Source organism: Diplotaxodon limnothrissa, linkage group LG5 (genome assembly GCF_057381915.1).
Source record: "Diplotaxodon limnothrissa isolate DT_005_m linkage group LG5, D_limnothrissa_male_GT1.1, whole genome shotgun sequence".
Lineage (NCBI taxonomy): Eukaryota > Metazoa > Chordata > Actinopteri > Cichliformes > Cichlidae > Diplotaxodon > Diplotaxodon limnothrissa.
In genome coordinates this window covers 23,629,625-23,647,225 of record NC_140600.1, presented here as the reverse complement: position 1 = coordinate 23,647,225, position 17,601 = coordinate 23,629,625, and the positions used below count along the sequence as shown (strand labels likewise).

The following is a 17,601-nucleotide window of genomic DNA, read 5'->3' as shown; positions in this document are numbered from 1 at the left end:
AGACAAACCTGAATTGTTTTAGTCTTCTTCACCTGCTTGACAGTGTAATATCACCTATAGGCTATAATATGCTCTTCTTATATCACCAAGACTGTCAAGTCCACTTTTTTCCGCCATCATAATAGAAAGACTTGTTTAGCATCTTTCTTCAAGTCAAAGCATTGCAGTTTCACATGTGTGAGTAGATGTCTTTTTTTTTTTTAAATGTCAGATGAATCTATCTTCAAATACACAAGCAAGCCTAACAGAAATAAAAGTAGGAGAGTTTTAAGATTAAAAAAAGAAAAACATTTCCGTGCGATACCGTTTGATTTGACTTCTGTGAGCACAGACTGACAAGAACTCCTGTATTAATACATGCACAGAGTGGGAAGTGGTAGGACATTTAAAAAATCAAACTGTTATATTTCTCTGCTAATCCTCTGAGAACAGTCAAGAACTGATTTGGATTCGGGGGGAAATAAGTTGCACCATTAACACTTATAATAGGTGGCAACTTTACACCAGTGACCACAACAGTTCAGCACATATTTTTGTGCCGACCCCCACTATCCAAAACTTTCTAATTAGCATGTTTCCACAGCATGTTTCCACAGCAACTAGGACAGCAGAAGTACACCAACTGTGTCTTTGTGTTTGTTTGAGCCGAGATAAATCATTGATGTAAAGTCACCATCGCATCTTTTGTTTTGTGGGGGTGGAAAAAAACTATCTAGTAGTTGCTATACTGAAAACACAGTCCCTTATGACCTGTGGTCAGTTAGGATTCATTAACATGCCAAATAATAGCATCAAATATTGTGTTTCTTCACTTGGATCAAAATCTACCAAACAATAGGAGAACAAAAACAGCATTTCTGTGACGTCAGTGAGTTAGTGACAAGCCCAATCCTGGGAAAATTAGACAAAACAATGGCATTAATCAGACCATGCCGCCATGTCTTTAAGCCTGGGAAGAGTTATTAAGCAATCATGCATCTTATAATGCAAATCCAGTTATGTAGAAAAAATGATTAAAGCATCAATATTTAAATGGTGCATTACATTGTATCTTGTGTGACAATGGATATGTCAGCTGTAACTGTAAAATCACTCAGGGGGAAATATTCTTCTGGGAAACCTGGGGTCCTGGTATTCATAGGGATGAGAACATAAAGCACCTACCTGAACACTGTTGCAGACAAATCTGCTTCATACTGTCGTAATCATGATACCCATTTAACTGTATACAGTTAGGTTGTTATATATCTGGACACTGACCCAAGTTTTTTTGTTGTTTTTTTACCTGTTTACTGAAACGTATTCCAATTACAGTTATGGACAGGGACATAATGTGTAGACTCTCAGCTTTAATTTGAGGATATCCATATTCAAACTGGATGAAGGGTTTAGTAGTTTCAGCCCCTTAACATGTGCCGCCCTCTTTTTAAAGGAACTAAAAGTAATTGGACAATTGAATCAGAGGCTATTTCATGGGCAGGTGTGGGCATTTCCATTGTCATGTCATGATAAATTAAGCTGATAAAAGTCCTGGAATTGATCTGAGGTGATTTCTGAGAAGATTTTGCTGTGAAAAGACAACATGCGGTCAAAAGAGCTCTGCATGCAGGTAAAACAAGCCACCCTGAAGCTGCAAAAACAGAAGAAAAAAAAACATTTGAGAGATTCGTACAATAGGAGTGGCCATATCTACAGTTTGGTACATCATAAGAGAAAAAATGCAAAGATGAACTCAACAATCCAAAAAGACCCGAACATCCACAGAAGAAAACAGCGGTGGATGATCATTTCTACGGTGAAGAGAAACCCCTTCACAACAGACAACCAAGGTAACAGCACTCTCCAGGAGGTAGGTGTATCACTATCCAAGTCTACCAAAAAGAGAAGACTGCATGAAAGTGAAGACAGAGGGATCACTGCAAGGTGCAAATCACTCATAAGTCTCAAGAACAGAAAGGCTAGATCAGACTTTGCTAAAAAAACAAAAACAAAAAAACATCTAAAAAAGCCAGCACAGTTCTTGAACAACATGGACAGATGAAATGAACATCAACCGCTACCAGAATGATGGCAAGAAAAAAGTATGGAGAAGGTGTGGAACAGCTCATGATCCAAAACATACCAGGTATTAAAAAGAAAGAAACACAGAATCTGGTGAATTCTAGACTCCACACTATCATTGCCAGTAAAGTAAAAATGAGTAAATGAAAAAACAAACAAACAAAAAAACATTCATTTCTAACACTTGGTTTTTCAACCAAGTGTTAGAAATGAACACCCTAACCCCTGAAACTAAGGGATTGTTTTAAAAATGCTTTAGTTCCCCCCTTTTTACCCACTGAATCAAAGCTAAAAGTCTGCATCCCACCTGCATCTGTTTCATTTAAAAATTATTGTGGTAACTTACAGAATCAAAATTAGAAAGAAGTTGTCTCTGTCCAAATATATATGGATCTAACAGTATGTCTGTTCACACTTACCTACATGAAACGGACTGTTGTAAAGAGATGGACAGAACAGAAGCTTGTTCCACTTTGATATCAAAAAGGAAACTGAATGCTGTCTGCTATAGCAAATTCTAAAGTTAGAATTTTGCTGCTGGAAAATATCACCACCTTTTGACAAGACACGAAACTCTCTGCAACTTCAGGTCTGTTACACAGAACACCAGTGCAGCTTCGCCTCTGTCAGTGCGCCCCAGGTCGGCTGTGGCTACAATGTAGCTTGCCATCACCAGTGTGTGATTGTGTGTGTGAATGGGTGGATGACTGGATGTGTAAAGCGCTTTGGGGTCCTTAGGGACTAGTAAAGTGCTATACAAATGCAGGCCATTTACCATTTATTGTTAAAACTTGTTCTGAATGCATTGCTTGGTTGTAATTAGACTCAAAAAAATTGCTAAATATTTGTGGTGACATATTAGCTCCCTTTCCTCTGCTGGTGATATTATCACAGCAAGTGCTAACACTGTTCTCTGACTATCTTTCTCTCAGAAACACACACACACACGCTTAATTGTAACTGTAAAAAAAAAAAAGTCCCCAAAACACAGCAACACACACACATACACACATTTACTCTGAAGAAACTGTCATGTCAGACTATGACTGCTGAAGTGTTATTGTGAGTTATTATGAATAGAGTCTGTTCTAATTAAAAAATAATATAATATAATTTTTTTTTTAAAAGTGTGAATTCAGGATGTGAACTGTAAGTCATTGAGCCTGTTACTTTCTGCAGAGCTGCAGTGACATTTCCAATTGGCTTTAATGTTACATAATCCCAGCACAGCCCCCTGCCTGTATTGAAGAATAGAGCAGGGAGAAATCTTTTATTTTTGGCAACTGAAGGAAAACAGGCACACACAAAAAAAAGATAAATTGCATATATTTTGCATAATGAGTTGCTTTATTAAACAAAGAGCAATCAAGAGAAATGTCTTCATTCTTACCTCATGGGGATAATTTGAGAAAACAATCCCAGCATGAACAGGGAGCTTGAGTCTTCAGTTGTTACGAGTTATTTGTTGATATGTAATGATCCATACCACCTGAAATAAACTTCTGATAGCATGGAGAACATTTTCTTTCTCTTCGTGTTGAGAAACTGTAGAAAACCCAGAAGAAACCAAACAATAATGCTTCAAAAAATCAGCCTCACAAACAGCGTCCGCTGCACTTCTCCACAGAAAGCTGGTCATTTCACAGCAGGTGCAATCCATCCATTAATAAAAATAGAATCCAGCGTGATGCTGCTTCATTCATTCAAACAACCGGTAATTATTACAAGCGAGTTTGAGTAAAGCTTTAGAAGTAAATTAGTTTTCCAAATATGGGAGGCTTCCACTGGAGCAACATCTGTGCTCTCTAGTTTCAATCAGCAGCGGGATTCAGCACTACGGCAGCGGCTCAACAGCTACCTTTATACCACAGACTGCTACTATACACTCAAAGTATAATCTTATCATGTGGCCAAAGAGCTTAAAATGGAGGCCACAGCAATATACTTTTTATATGTGTCTTCTGGTTGAATCGTAAGTACAAAAATGAATAATAAAATACATGATTCATTAACAGAAGTTGGAATATTCACGCCTTTGTAAGTAAAACATGTCAGGAGAACAACAAATATCCCAAATATCTTAAAATTTGGTCATGTGTGCCACTAATAATGAGCAGAGGCTAAACAATATGGTTTGGAATGCAATGATTTTACGCAAGGCCTCTTAAATAATCCACCCATCCATTATCTATACATGCTTAGGTGGTCGCAGAGCAGAGCTGGAGCTCAGCAAACATTAAGCAGGAGGGCCCTGGGGAGGTTACCTGTAAATAACATAACCAAACAACCACTTGCACTCACTTGCACTCACATCTTCACCTACATGGCGGCGCGTGCACACGCAGCGGCTTCTCTCTCTCCCGAACAAACTACTTTTTCGTGTTTTTCGTCCTGTAAGTTGCAGTGTTTTTGTAAGTCTTTGTCGCGTCTATCTGTGTGCAAGCGAGGATATGCCCGAACACTTCTTCTCGACATCGGCAGAAACAAACTTTTTAAGTTAAAGTCTGTGGACACCGAGAAGCTGAAAGATCTGGGTCTGCTCCGAAGGCCTACTCAATCACCGACCCCCACTCCCGCACTTCGCCCACAATGGATGCGCCTCAAGCGGTGTGAGAGGAAGCAGAAGAGGGGTAAGCGCGGTGGCATCCGAGCTAGGCTAGCGGCTAGCCCACACAAACCCGCCATCCCCTCTATCGTTCTGGCCAACGTACGCTCGCTAGAAAATAATCTGGACGACATCCGACTGCTACGTTCATCTCAAAGGAATGTAAAGGACTGCTGTGCTTTTGTGTTCACGGAAACATGGCTCAGCGACAGTGTCCCGGACCGCGCCATTCAGCTCGACCAGCTAACATGCTACCGTGCTGACAGAGTCATCGTCGCGGGAGGTAAGACCCGCGGGGGAGGACTTTGTGTTTACATCAATGATGCCTGGTGTCGCGATGCTGTTGCGGTCTGCAAACACTGCTCACCAGTGCTGGAGTTAATGGTTATTAAGTGCCGGCCATTCTATCTACCGAGGGAATATACAGCCATACTCCTGTGCGCTGTGTACATCCCTCCCTCCTCCAATGTCAACAACAGGAATGAGGCACTGAATGAACTGTACCAGCACATCAGTGAGCAGCAGACAGCCCATCCTGATGCTTTTCTCATCCTGGCTGGGGATTTCAATCATGCAGACTTAAAGTGCGTGTTTCCAAAAATACAACAACACATAGACTTTCCAACAAGGGGAAATAACACACTGGACTTTGTTTACACCACCCAGAGAGGAGCTTACAAAGCTTTTCCCCTCCCCCACCTCGGCGCCTCAGACCATATCACTGTCATGCTAATGCCTGCTTACAGACCGCTCGTTAAAGTGACCAAACCGGTTCGTAAGCGGATACAAGTGTGGCCAGAGGGGTCTCCAGAGGCTCTACAGGACTGCTTTAATACTACAGACTGGAACATGTTTAAGCAGGCTGCCACCTATAACACCACTGACCTCCAGGAGTACGCAGAGACTGTTACTGCCTACATCAACAAGTGTATTGAGGATGTAACAGTCACGAAAACCATAACTGTCCGGGCCAATCAAAAACCATGGATGACAGGAGAGGTCTACAGGCTGCTGAAAGCTCGGAATGTTGCCTTCAGAGATGGAGACGAGGCAAGCCTGAGGACAGCTAGGGCCAACCTTTCCCGTGGCATCAGAGAGGCTAAGAGACAGTACTCCAGGAAAATATCTCATCACTTCAAAGACAGCAGAGACTCACGGAGCCTGTGGCGGGGCATTCAGACCATCACAGATTACAAGCCCCCACCACAGACCTGTGATAGCACTATCCCCCTGCTGAACGAGCTGAACACTTTCTTTGCTCGCTTTGAAGTCCAAAACAGCACCACTGCACAGAAGACCCCACCCCCTCCTGGTGACCAGGTGATGACTCTGTCACCGGACAGCGTGAGGAGATCCCTCAGCAGGATCAATGCACGTAAAGCTCCGGGTCCTGACAACATTCCTGGTCGTGTACTGAGAGACTGTGCAGTGGAACTCACTGATGTCTTCACAGACATCTTCAACATATCACTCATCCAGGCTGTCGTCCCCACATGTTTTAAAGCCACCACAATCATTCCGGTTCCAAAAAAGTCATCTCCCTCCTGCTTTAATGACTACCGTCCTGTTGCACTTACTCCCATCCTGATGAAGTGCTTCGAACGACTAGTCATGCAACACATCAAGACTGTCCTGCCCCCCTCCCTGGATCCCTTCCAGTTTGCGTATCGGCCCAACCGCTCAACCGATGATGCCATCTCCACTGCACTCCACTCGGCACTCACACACCTGGACAAAAATGACTCATATGTTCGAATGCTGTTCATAGATTTCAGTTCAGCATTCAACACCATAATCCCCCAACAGCTCATTCAAAAACTGGTCCAGCTGGGGCTCAACACCTCACTGTGCAACTGGCTGTTGGATTTCCTCACCGGAAGACCTCAAGCAGTACGGGTTGGCAGTAATACATCCAGCACCATCATTTTAAACACGGGGGCCCCGCAGGGATGTGTGCTGAGCCCCCTCCTCTTCACTCTGCTGACCCATGACTGCACTCCATCATACAGCTCCAACCTCTTCATCAAGTTTGCGAACGACACAACGGTGGTGGGTCTCATTAGCAACAGGGATGAGACCGACTACAGAAGTGAGGTGAGACGCCTGGCCACGTGGTGTGCTGACAACAATCTCTCTCTGAATGTGGAGAAGACGAAGGAGATTGTTGTGGACTTCAGGAGAATGCACACCCAACATGCTCCTCTGACCATTGACGGAGCGTCTGTGGAGAGAGTGAGCAGCACCAAGTTCTTGGGTGTGCACATCACAGAGGATCTCTCCTGGACGTACAACACCACAGCACTGGCCAAGAAATCACAGCAGCGTCTCTTCTTTCTCCGCAAACTAAGAAGAGCAGGAGCACCAGCCCCCATCATGTACACTTTCTACAGAGGCACCATCGAGAGCATCCTGTCGAGCTGCATCACTGTGTGGTTTGGAGCCTGCAATGCGTCCTGTCATAGAACCCTCCAACGCATAGTGAGAGCTGCAGAGAGGATCATTGGTGTCTCTCTCCCCTCCCTCCAGGACATTTACAGCACCCGTCTCACTAAAAAAGCCCTTTGCATAGCGGCTGATCCCACGCACCCAATGCAAAGCTTCTTCAAGCTGCTGCCGTCAGGGAGGAGACTGCGGAGTCTCCAGGCCAGGACCAGCAGGCTGAAGGACAGCTTCATCCATCAGGCTGTCAGGAAGCTTAACTCCCTCCCGATTCTGCCCCCTCTCCCCTCTCTCCTCCACGGTCTCACTGAACTCTGTCACACACACACAAACACACACACTCTCTGACTCACTCACTGGCCTGCACCAGTTACCAGTCACTTTGTGGAGCATTGGACTGCCATTACCTCATAAGACTTTGTTGTTACACTTTCTCTTACCGTACACTACTAAATCTCCATTTGCACTATTTGCCTATTTGCACTACTCTGCCTGGTTTACACTCAATGTCACTTACCCATTATATTGTATATTATATAGCTTTCTTGTTATATGTAAAATTGTATTTATTTAAATTTTTACTTTTTAATTATTTTACTTGCATTTTTAATCACTTTTATATTTAAATATATTTAAATGTTCATTTGCTATTTATCTAGGGATTGAGAGTAACGCAATTTCTATTCTCTGTATGTCCTGTACATGTGGCAGAATCGACAAATAAAGTTGACTTTGACTTTGACTTTGACTTTACAGTAAATGAGAAATACAGAGTCCCTCATCAAGCCAATCTTGTCACTGAAAAAAAAAATCTATCTTCAGCAACACTGAGGACGTTCAGCATGTAGAAACTATTTTTGTGGCACTTTGGCCCCTGAAGCAGGAGCATACTCTTTAGAATCACCCTTGGCTGAACTCCATGGTTTCCTTCTGACCCCTGCACATATGAATGAGATGAAAATACTTTACTGATGCAATAACTTGACATCCTTTCTTGAACATTTATGAGTTATTTGTTCTCCCAATAAAACTGTGTCTGTATATCACTTTCCTTAACCCCTCTCCATAACATATGTTTGTCGATTAGAGTTTCCATGAATTAACTCATTTCTCACTTACATTTTTGCACTGTTCCTTCCTGACAGGGAGTTAAATTGTGCATTTCCTTCAAATTCAACTGTTTAAAGTGTGCAAATGTTAAAGTGAGATGGAGGGAGACGAGGAACGAACACGAGGAGGAGAAAATGAGATGTCAGATAAGAACTTTTCAACTTGGACTGTCTTAATTGTTCCATTTAATTGTGCAGCTCAAGCAGAACATATAAATGTAAAGGCTAATTGTTTGTTTGATATCAACCCCTCCTTAGAACCACACAGTTTCAAGATTGTTGAGGAGGATTACCTGTTGTCATAGCAACAGTGGGCTATTTCACCAGATGTTGCGATGCCGATTGGTCTCCTTTACGACCCTCCAAGGTATCTGCATGCTTCATAGTAACAGCTTTATCTCTACTGCAGAGGAGAAGCTCTCGACACAAATGCAATCAGCAACGCTAACGACAAAAATCAATACAACTCAGGTCTTTGTGTTTTTGTATAGCAGTTCTCCCTGTATTGTGTTTCATTTGCAAACACAAGATAGTAAAGGTCATTCTGTTGGTCAATCAGTGCAGTGCATCATCCACAGCTATAAGAAAACTCAAAAGGCCATGAGCCAAAGTGCCTCAGTAACTCCACTTTAAGTTAATAAAGCAGAAATGTCATAAAATGACCCAAAGCTACAAAACTCCACTTTGCTTGAGTCAGCTAAAAGTAAACAGTCAAAGTAAATCCATTACAATGGAGTAAAAATAGAGCCTTCTGTAGGAGATACTTCAATGTATCTGAAAGCCAGATATGACACTCTTCTTGATGATGTCGCTCCTTTAAACAGGACCATTATCTGTTTGATAATGCTGGCGCATCACAGCGCTGACACCAAAGGACACCTTGTTTCTATCTCAGTGCCGCCAGCAGCTTCTGATGAAACAGCAGTGTTTAACTCTCTGGAATGAGAAGCAGTAAAATCCAGCAGCCAATAGAAAACGATTTCCTCTCTGCTTTATATAACACCACTGAATCCCAAAGATACACAAGGACATAATAAGTAGCGTACTTTGAGTATGGGTGTCATTTTATGCACAGGTGTTTGCCAAGTTAAAACAAATCCTTCACAAGTGTGTCACACAACTTTTTGTCTCCGGTCAACGTCTTCGTTTCTTGTCGTAATAAGGGATCAGCTGGCCTTTGCTTTGGCATCATTCACTTAGCCAATCATTCAGGCTACTGCTGTCTGTGGCTTTTAGCTGAATTCAATTTTTGGAATAAAGCCCCTCAAGCTGTTTGGCTCTTTTAGTTTAACAGTTTGTTGAGGTGTAAATTTATGGAGATAGCACAGGCAGCGAGTGCTGTCCTTATCTAACTGTCTTTGCAGAAATGTCCATCAAAGTTCAGAGTGTGAAAAAGCTGGCAAAGACATGAAAAAGCAAAAAGGAACATGCATGTTAACTAACACAGAGACGGGACATTTGGCCTCCTGTGACATTCAAATTAGCAAAAGGGAAAACTGCTTTCTCCTCATTCATGACATGGATTTAGTGGGTGATCTGTGATATTTAATCCCAAATGGCCTTAGAGATGAAAGCTCTTCTTAAAGCCAGTTAATAGTCATCTGCTGTTGACACAGCCAGTGCTTCAAATCTGCATTCACAAGTAGCTGGGTCTCATTGGAGCAGGCACACGATTTCTGTTCGCTTACACATTCTTCACTGAGACAATATGCTATATGTATTCTAATTATTATCTACTGCACAATAAAAACTGTACAAGTTTATTACATTTACTGCAGCAAATGTGTGTTGATCTAAGATGTTCAACATCTGTGATGTACATAAACAAACACAAGAAATCAAAGCGTATGTCTAAACATCTAAATCTTCCAAAATGACTGAAATTGTCAGGATTTGTGTCGTGGATGAGAGAAGGAGGACCCAAACGCTGGACTCACAGGTAGATAGGTGAAGGTTGGTGTTTATTGTCGATGGAGTGAACAAACAGAACAGAGGTAGGAAATGGCTGGCTGGCTGGACGACTGACTGAATGACTGAAGGACTGACTGAAAGACTGAATGGCTGGCAGATTGAACGCAGGCGAAAACGACAACATAACATCACATGTACTTCAATGACACGACAACGATCGGATTGAACTGAGGACTTAAATACACGCTGGGTGATGAATGATTAGAAACCGGTGAGTACGCAGCTGAACGTAGTCTGACTAATGATACATAGAAATAACTGGAACACAATACGCAGGCGGTATGCTGGCACAGAAAACATAGATGTGAAAATAAACTGAACATGACAAAACGGAAAACACTGGGTCAACGACCCAGGAACCCTGACAGAAATAAGCTGCTTCCTCTACTCACTCCATCTCCATCAGGCAGGATAACACCTTTATCTCCCACTATATAATAACATGTAGGTTTTCTGTAGGTTAGATGCAAATATTAATTGGTAATGATGAAGACTGTGGTTTAATAAGAAAAACTAGATCAGGGATCACATTGTGGCCACTAGTCATTGTAAACAAGCTTTTCTGTATCAAGCATTTAAGCAAAAATCTGGTAGTTTGTCACTGCCATTTAACGACACACTAGCTTTAATCGCATAATACTTCAACACTATACCCAGGTTGTTTTAACTTGTAAAGTGACCACTTCCTATTTAAAAAAGGTATGTTACCATTTTACCCTGGAGCGCTTTCTGCCTCCTCCGTGGCACTCAAAAGGCCACCAGTCTAGTATGACAACAGCTAAGACAAGACGAGCAGGGTCAATTCCAGAAGCACCCTGTAAAGTCAACATGACATTGCCACTGGCTGTAATAAGGTCAGTTCTTAGCCTGTCTGCTTGGAAATACGACCTGCAGCCGGGAGCCATAATGCCACATATAATTCCTAATCAGTGCCACAAAGTCAAATCACAACTATCCAAAGAACACAGGCACTCTTTTGCGCTTTATTGTGAATTTTACTGTTTTGGAAGTGGGTGTAATGTGAAAAGGCGTACTTGGGCTGCAAAGGAAGTGTTGTCTTCAACAAGTTTCAACAATAAATGACTTTAATTCCAACCCACTCTCAAACTACATCTGCAGGGCAATCAGCATGCAGCCATTCACCATCAACCTGCAGTCAGACCAACAAAAACCATCCACCATGAGTCATTTCAAAAAGTCAACAATCCAAACTAATCTCCTGTGATGGGCACTTATGCAATATAGGTTGTGAATACACTCACTGGCACTCTGGCAGAAACTGCAGAGAACGTATTCAGTAGATAAATGGAGAGATGGAAAAAAGGAGGAAGAAGAGGGAGTGAGAGACATAGACAGATACAGAGAGCAAAGGAAGGAGAGCAGATGTGGCCTTTGGGCTGAAACTGCTGAATCACCACGTCTCCTCTCATTACTTTATTGCATCGTGAACCTGGAGAACTTTCTCTGGAGCAAACACAGAGTGCCTGTTGTGATAAAAGGCAGAGAACGACAGCAAAGAGGGAAGACAGAGGAAAAACCCACAAAAGAAGAGCAGACAAACAGGAAAGAGCGCAAACATCCAGAGGAAGTGATAAAAGGGAGATCCCCAAATATCCTCCCTCCCCCTTTGTTTATCCTCCCCTCGGTGCTGATATCACCTTGAGAGGCCCTGGAGGACACTGTCTCTTTCGTCATCCATCTCACAGGCTTAGGTCTGTTACATAAAGACTAGAAGAGTCTACTCGAACACAGAGCCAGATCCAGATTTGCCTGAAAATACACTCACTCTTTCACATTGCAGATTTAGTGCTGGACTCCCATTGTGGCTTCTTTTTGAGGCACTGTCAGAGAAACCGATCATTATAGCACAGTCAATATATGAGAACGTGGAGGAAGATGCACAGACAGTCATGATACCCATGGCTGCTTATACACGAGTCAGTCAGCAGTTAAAAGGGCATGCAAATTCTATTTGGAGCTGTAAACCATTTGTATATGCATGTCTGGGATCGATTAGTTTGCAGGGCGAGCCAAATGAATATTTAATCCTAATCTTCAAGCGTTTAAGATGCGAGGTTTGATGCAAAGAATTATAATTTATGGAAATGAATAATCAAAGTACAGAGAACTAAAAGGGGAGAGTAAGAAAAAGCCAAGGCTTCGTTTTTATTGCCATCATCATGACAGGTACAAGTGGCGAGTGCTTATTGCATGCCAATTCCATTCAGGGTTTATGAATGTGTTGATAAAACATTTCCTGTAACTCGTGAATATGGCTGTAAAGTGGGCTTTGTTTCTATTAGACTCTAAGAAGACAAGTAATCTGGCATTCAGTGAGACTTATATAATAAATTCTCCTCAGAGGGAATTTATGTTTGTTGTATTTGCCAAAAATCTAAATTTCTGCCTTAACATTGCATAACACAGTGCAACACAGCATCTCTCTCAGGCCCTTTTTTAAATTGCTGCTTTTACCTTGGCCCAGCAGAAGTGAATAAGCTCTAAATTGATGTTTTTTCAGTGATTTTTTAAATGCATTTTAAATATTCATTTATTAGTTGGTTTTAACCTTCTTCCAGAACCAGGTCATATCTCATATTAAAAGGCAACCTGCTGCCATTTTGAGGTTACAGAACGGACGCATTCAGTGGAGATGCAGTCTAGTTATCCAATGATTAAAATGGATGCTGTTTGCTACTTACTTAAATCCTGTTGTATTCTGGCCTGTAATAGGGACAAAAATAGCTATTGTATTTTAGCTGTCTCTTCCCTATGAAATCCAACTTTGTTTGTTTTGGCTTGAAAGTTTTAGAGCTATTTCTATTTAAATACGGGTTTGTTTTGGGCATGAGAGGCCTAGGACCTGAGGGTTTAAGAACTCTTTAAAGGGTCATAAAATACCTCAAGCCTGAACATGGTTAAGAATATCCACTCGCGTACTTACTGATGCTCCAAGTCTGGTTTTGTAAGCAGCTTTTTTTAGAGCTTCTAAAATTCTTAAAATATCTGTATATACATCTCTCTCTCTCTCTCTCTCTCTCTCTCTCTCTCTCTCTCTCTCTCTCTCTATCTATCTATCTATCTATCTATCTGTGTGTGTGTATATATATATATATATATATATATATATATAATAAAAAATAAACAGCTGCTTTGCCATGGAAATCCATGCTGTGAAGCTTCTGGCATGCAGTATTTACGCTGATGTTAACTCCAGAGGGTTTTTGGAAACTCTACAGTTATCGAGTCAGCAGCATGTTGGTGATTATGCAGTCTCGGCACTCAACAACCCTGCTCTGTAATTTTATGTGATCTGACACATAAAGTGTCAGCCATTTGAGGACCCTAAATTGGATAAGAGAGATGTAGAAAAGAAGAAAGAAAGGAGGGATGGATGGTATGTTTAGCATCCCTAGAGATGCCTGCTGGCTATGTATTTCTCCATACTTCTACGTACATACTCAAATGTATCTACTGTATGTATTGATGTATTCTATTTATCCACATGTGTAAACATACTTTACTCTAAAGATAAAGAGTAAAGTGGTAAAAAAAAAAAGTTAGGACGAAGTTGTAAAAACTTAAAGAAAATTAAATGTATGGAAGGTTTTATTTAAAATAAGAAGAAAATCTAATAATAAAGGAGATCATAAATTCAGATTCTTGATTCAAAAATGCCCTGATTATTGGCACATACAGAAAGAAAAAACTGTTTCCTCTCATGCATGAGTGATGACTGGCCTTCAGGTTCATTTTAGAGGCAGTAGTTTCAGTTTTTACTTTCTGTTTCTCAGTTTATATCACTAAGAGCCTCAAGCCCGCTCTTTCTTGATGGATAATCAATAATGTCTAGCAGAATGCCTCTTTAGTCCTCATGCCTAAAGGAAAGCTCAGTCTACCCATCGCTCCCAATGAATAAACATTAATATTTAATCTGTGTTCTTCTGAAAGAAAGATTGTGTACAAACAAAATGAAAAGGCCATTGAAATTATGCCAGTGAAATTGCCAATTCATTCCATTATATTGTGTTTGCTGTGAATCATATTTACTTTCTTGGCATCGCCAAAGATGCCTGTGACCTGCGACTAATTTTGTATTACACGATATAAAATCTTTCTTGTGTGAGCCGAGGCAACGACAGTGTCCAATTGCATACTGTAAACCTGCATTTAGAGTTGAGTAACCATAAACCACAAAAGAGTTTTTGCAAATCCAGAGTACATTATTCATAGCTGGAACCAAAATAGCTATAAATGATTATCAAACTGGAGCTTAAATTCCAGCAACAGCACTCGCTCACGCATTCAAACATATGCTAAAACCAGATTTCTTATTACCACGCACAGTCTGATATGATCGATAACAATTCGAGACCACTATAAAAAGAGACATTCTGTTTGGTCTTTGTACATTTGTAAAAAGGATGGATTATACGAACTAGAGCCACATATTCAAATGTCTTTTATGAATTAAGGCAGTGTCTCACATTCAGATTGCCACATCATGGATGGCAGCCGTCCAATCATAAGCCACCAAAACAGTCCCAGTATGAACTACAGCATTACCATAACATAGTCACATTCAGTCGGCACAGAATAGTGGAACCTCAATTTTCATGCCTGATTCCACACATTTGTACCCTGAAGAGATAATCCTGCACTGACTGTGTTGAGAACTATTTATTGTCTTTAATTCACACTTACCAAATCATAAGATAGATAGCAGTCATAATGCTTTACAGTTCCACTTTAAACAGAATTGGATTCATGCCACTCCTCTCACCTAACAACAAAAAACTCAGGCCATAAATAAGTCTAAATTTCTCAAAATAAGTACTTTTTGGCCTTTATTTTGGCAGGACAGTTGAAATGAAGGTCGCGAGAGAACAGGGGGAAGCACACAGTAAAAGGCCCGAGGCTGCTTTTGGGACCTTAACTGGCCATTGTCTAAACGCCACAGTCTACCTGAATATCGTTGCTGACCATGTCCATCCCTTTATGACCACAGTGTACCCATCTTCTGATGTCTGCTTTCAGCAGGACAACGTGCCATTTCACAGAGCTGAAATCATTTCAAACTGGTTTCCTGAACGTGAGAATGAGTTTACAGTACTCAAATGGCCTTTACGCCAACGGATGTCAGTCAAAAAAAGCACCTTTGAGATGTGGTAAAACACAAGATTGGCTCATGGATGGGGAGCCAACAAACATGCAGCACTTACATGATGCCATCATGCCGATATGGATCAACATCTCTGACAAATGTTTCCAGGACCTTGTTGATCTTATGCCATGAACAATTAAGGCAATGCTGAAGGCAAAAGGCAAAGTGCACCTAACAAAGTGCCCGATGAGTCCAGCGAATGAGGGAGTCCACTTTCATCCAGTGTAAATGTACTGAAAATGTGTCTTCCAAATGACCCACTGACTCACTTGACCCACTAAAAATCACAGTCCACTTATTTCCTTGTTTTGGAGCTTTCAACCATATCAATCTAGCATCATATTCACTTTTATCTGTGCTACTAAGTAGTAATTGCTAAATGGCAACACTGCAGGACATCCAATAAATAGAAAAGGTCACAAGTGTCTCAGGAGGCTGCCATTTTTCAATGAAAGGTTGACAAGATTAAACTACACTTAGATAACGACAGTGCTGAACAGCTGTAAAATCCAACATCAACATCCACTTAAGAAAACATTTATAGCTTAAAGGTGCGCAGAGACAGAAAGCAGCAAGTAGACTAGCAACAATACGTAGCCTACGGCTTCCATTTCACTTGCAGAAGACTGTGTTTTATTCAGGGCTACACGCTGTTTTATGACAGTGTAAGATGTATGACTTCATTGCATAAGGATTATCTCCTGTTAACCAACCTGTACTGTCAAGGGATGGCAAGTCATACTCAGACCTCTGTAACACACACACACTAAGACAGCCTCACAGGAACTGAGACAGGTAACACTGCTGGCTGGTGAGACGTTTGAATCCAAACCCAAGAGAAAATCTGACGTGTCTGTTTGGATTAACAGGCCTGTTTCTATTTTGGGAGCAGCTTCAGCAAGGAAGCAAAGTTCATTTTAAAGCTAGATACAAACTACAGGGAAAAAAGGTAGAAGGATTCATTTGAGTGTGTGTAGCAACTTTACTGGAATTTGTAAAGCATTTATTTATATTGATCAGTGCCAGTCAGTATAAAGCCAATACACCCACACTTAACTTGGCTATTTTGTTTTATTTCTTTCTTTCTTTTTTACAGTAAATCATGTTCTTTCTGGCTGATGATGAAGCAAATATTTTTATTTCACCAAACTGAAGAGCCTTCCAAAAGCTCAGACACAGTGTGCCTGTCTCTAACAGGTCACTAAAATTTCAAGTTTCGTTTCAGCAAAAGCACTCAGCTCTACTGCTGATAGCTTCAGCTTCCCCATCAAGCATTTGGAAAACCCTCTGCCAATCAGCCCAGTGAACACTTACCACTCATGCTGTGGCTCATCAATGACCAACAGAATCTTGAACTTCTTGGAGAGGGATGGAGAGGGAGCCGACTGCTCCACAAAGCCAGCAGCAGATGCGGCTGTCTGTTTGACCACATTGGTGATGGAGCTGAAGGAGCTGAAGAAGCCAGAGGAACCACTGGTGGAGGACTGGGCCTGTTGAGGCTGCTGAGCCTGCTGGCTAGGGCGCCGCTCCTGAGCTGCAGGAGAGCTGGCCGGCACCTGGGTCGGTCCTGGAGCTTTGGTTGGGGACGGGGCAGGAGCCGGCGCTGCACCCTGCTGGGAAGGGGAGGAGGCAGTGGGGGGAGGAGGAGCAGGTGGGTCAGGCCTCTGGAGGTCTGTCATGTAGCCATTGGGAAGGTTGGACATGAAGCTGCTGTCAGAGAGACGGCGTCTGAGGAAGTTCATGACTGCGGTCGAAAGGTGGGTCCCTCAGTCGGTCAGTTAGTTTCTCCTCTGATTTTAGGTCTGAACGGGGTGAAAGCAGAGGCAGGCTTGATCAGCGGTCGGATGAGTGACAGAAAGCAAGTCAGTCCAAATGATCGAGGGATGCGTGTCCGAGAGCTGCCTCTGCGGAAGGAAAGGATGGATGAAGCGATGGATACAGCTCTGGTCCAGTCTTCAAGAGACAGCTCTCCAAAGTGCAGCTAAGCCAGCGAAACAGCGTGCGTGTATGTGGTGTTCTTCCTGCTGAGCCTCACGCCTCCCCACAAATGTGCGTGTGTGACGTGTGAAAGTGTGTGTCTGAGAGAGAGAGAGAGAGAAGGAGATAGAGGTGTGGTGTCGCCCCCTTTGGTGAGGTGCTGGTGCTCTCCCCCCTCCACTCTGCCTTCCTGCCTGCTGTGCTGCTGCGAGCTGAATGTACTCAAGAGATGCTGCTTTCTCCGCTTATCTCACCCTTTCACTCGCTCATGCTCT

At 42.1% G+C, this 17,601-nt stretch overlaps 1 protein-coding gene across 1 annotated transcript in view; it reads right to left on the bottom strand.

The window, feature by feature from the left end:
* The window catches only part of syn2b (synapsin IIb), a 110,041-nt gene extending 92,950 nt beyond the window's left edge, over positions 1-17,091 (bottom strand). Inside the window, exon 1 of the mRNA XM_085354299.1 lies at positions 16,664-17,091. Coding sequence (XP_085210425.1) covers positions 16,664-17,091 — 428 coding nt within the window. The remainder of the gene's footprint in view (positions 1-16,663) is intronic.
* Positions 17,092-17,601: the final 510 nt, after the last annotated feature.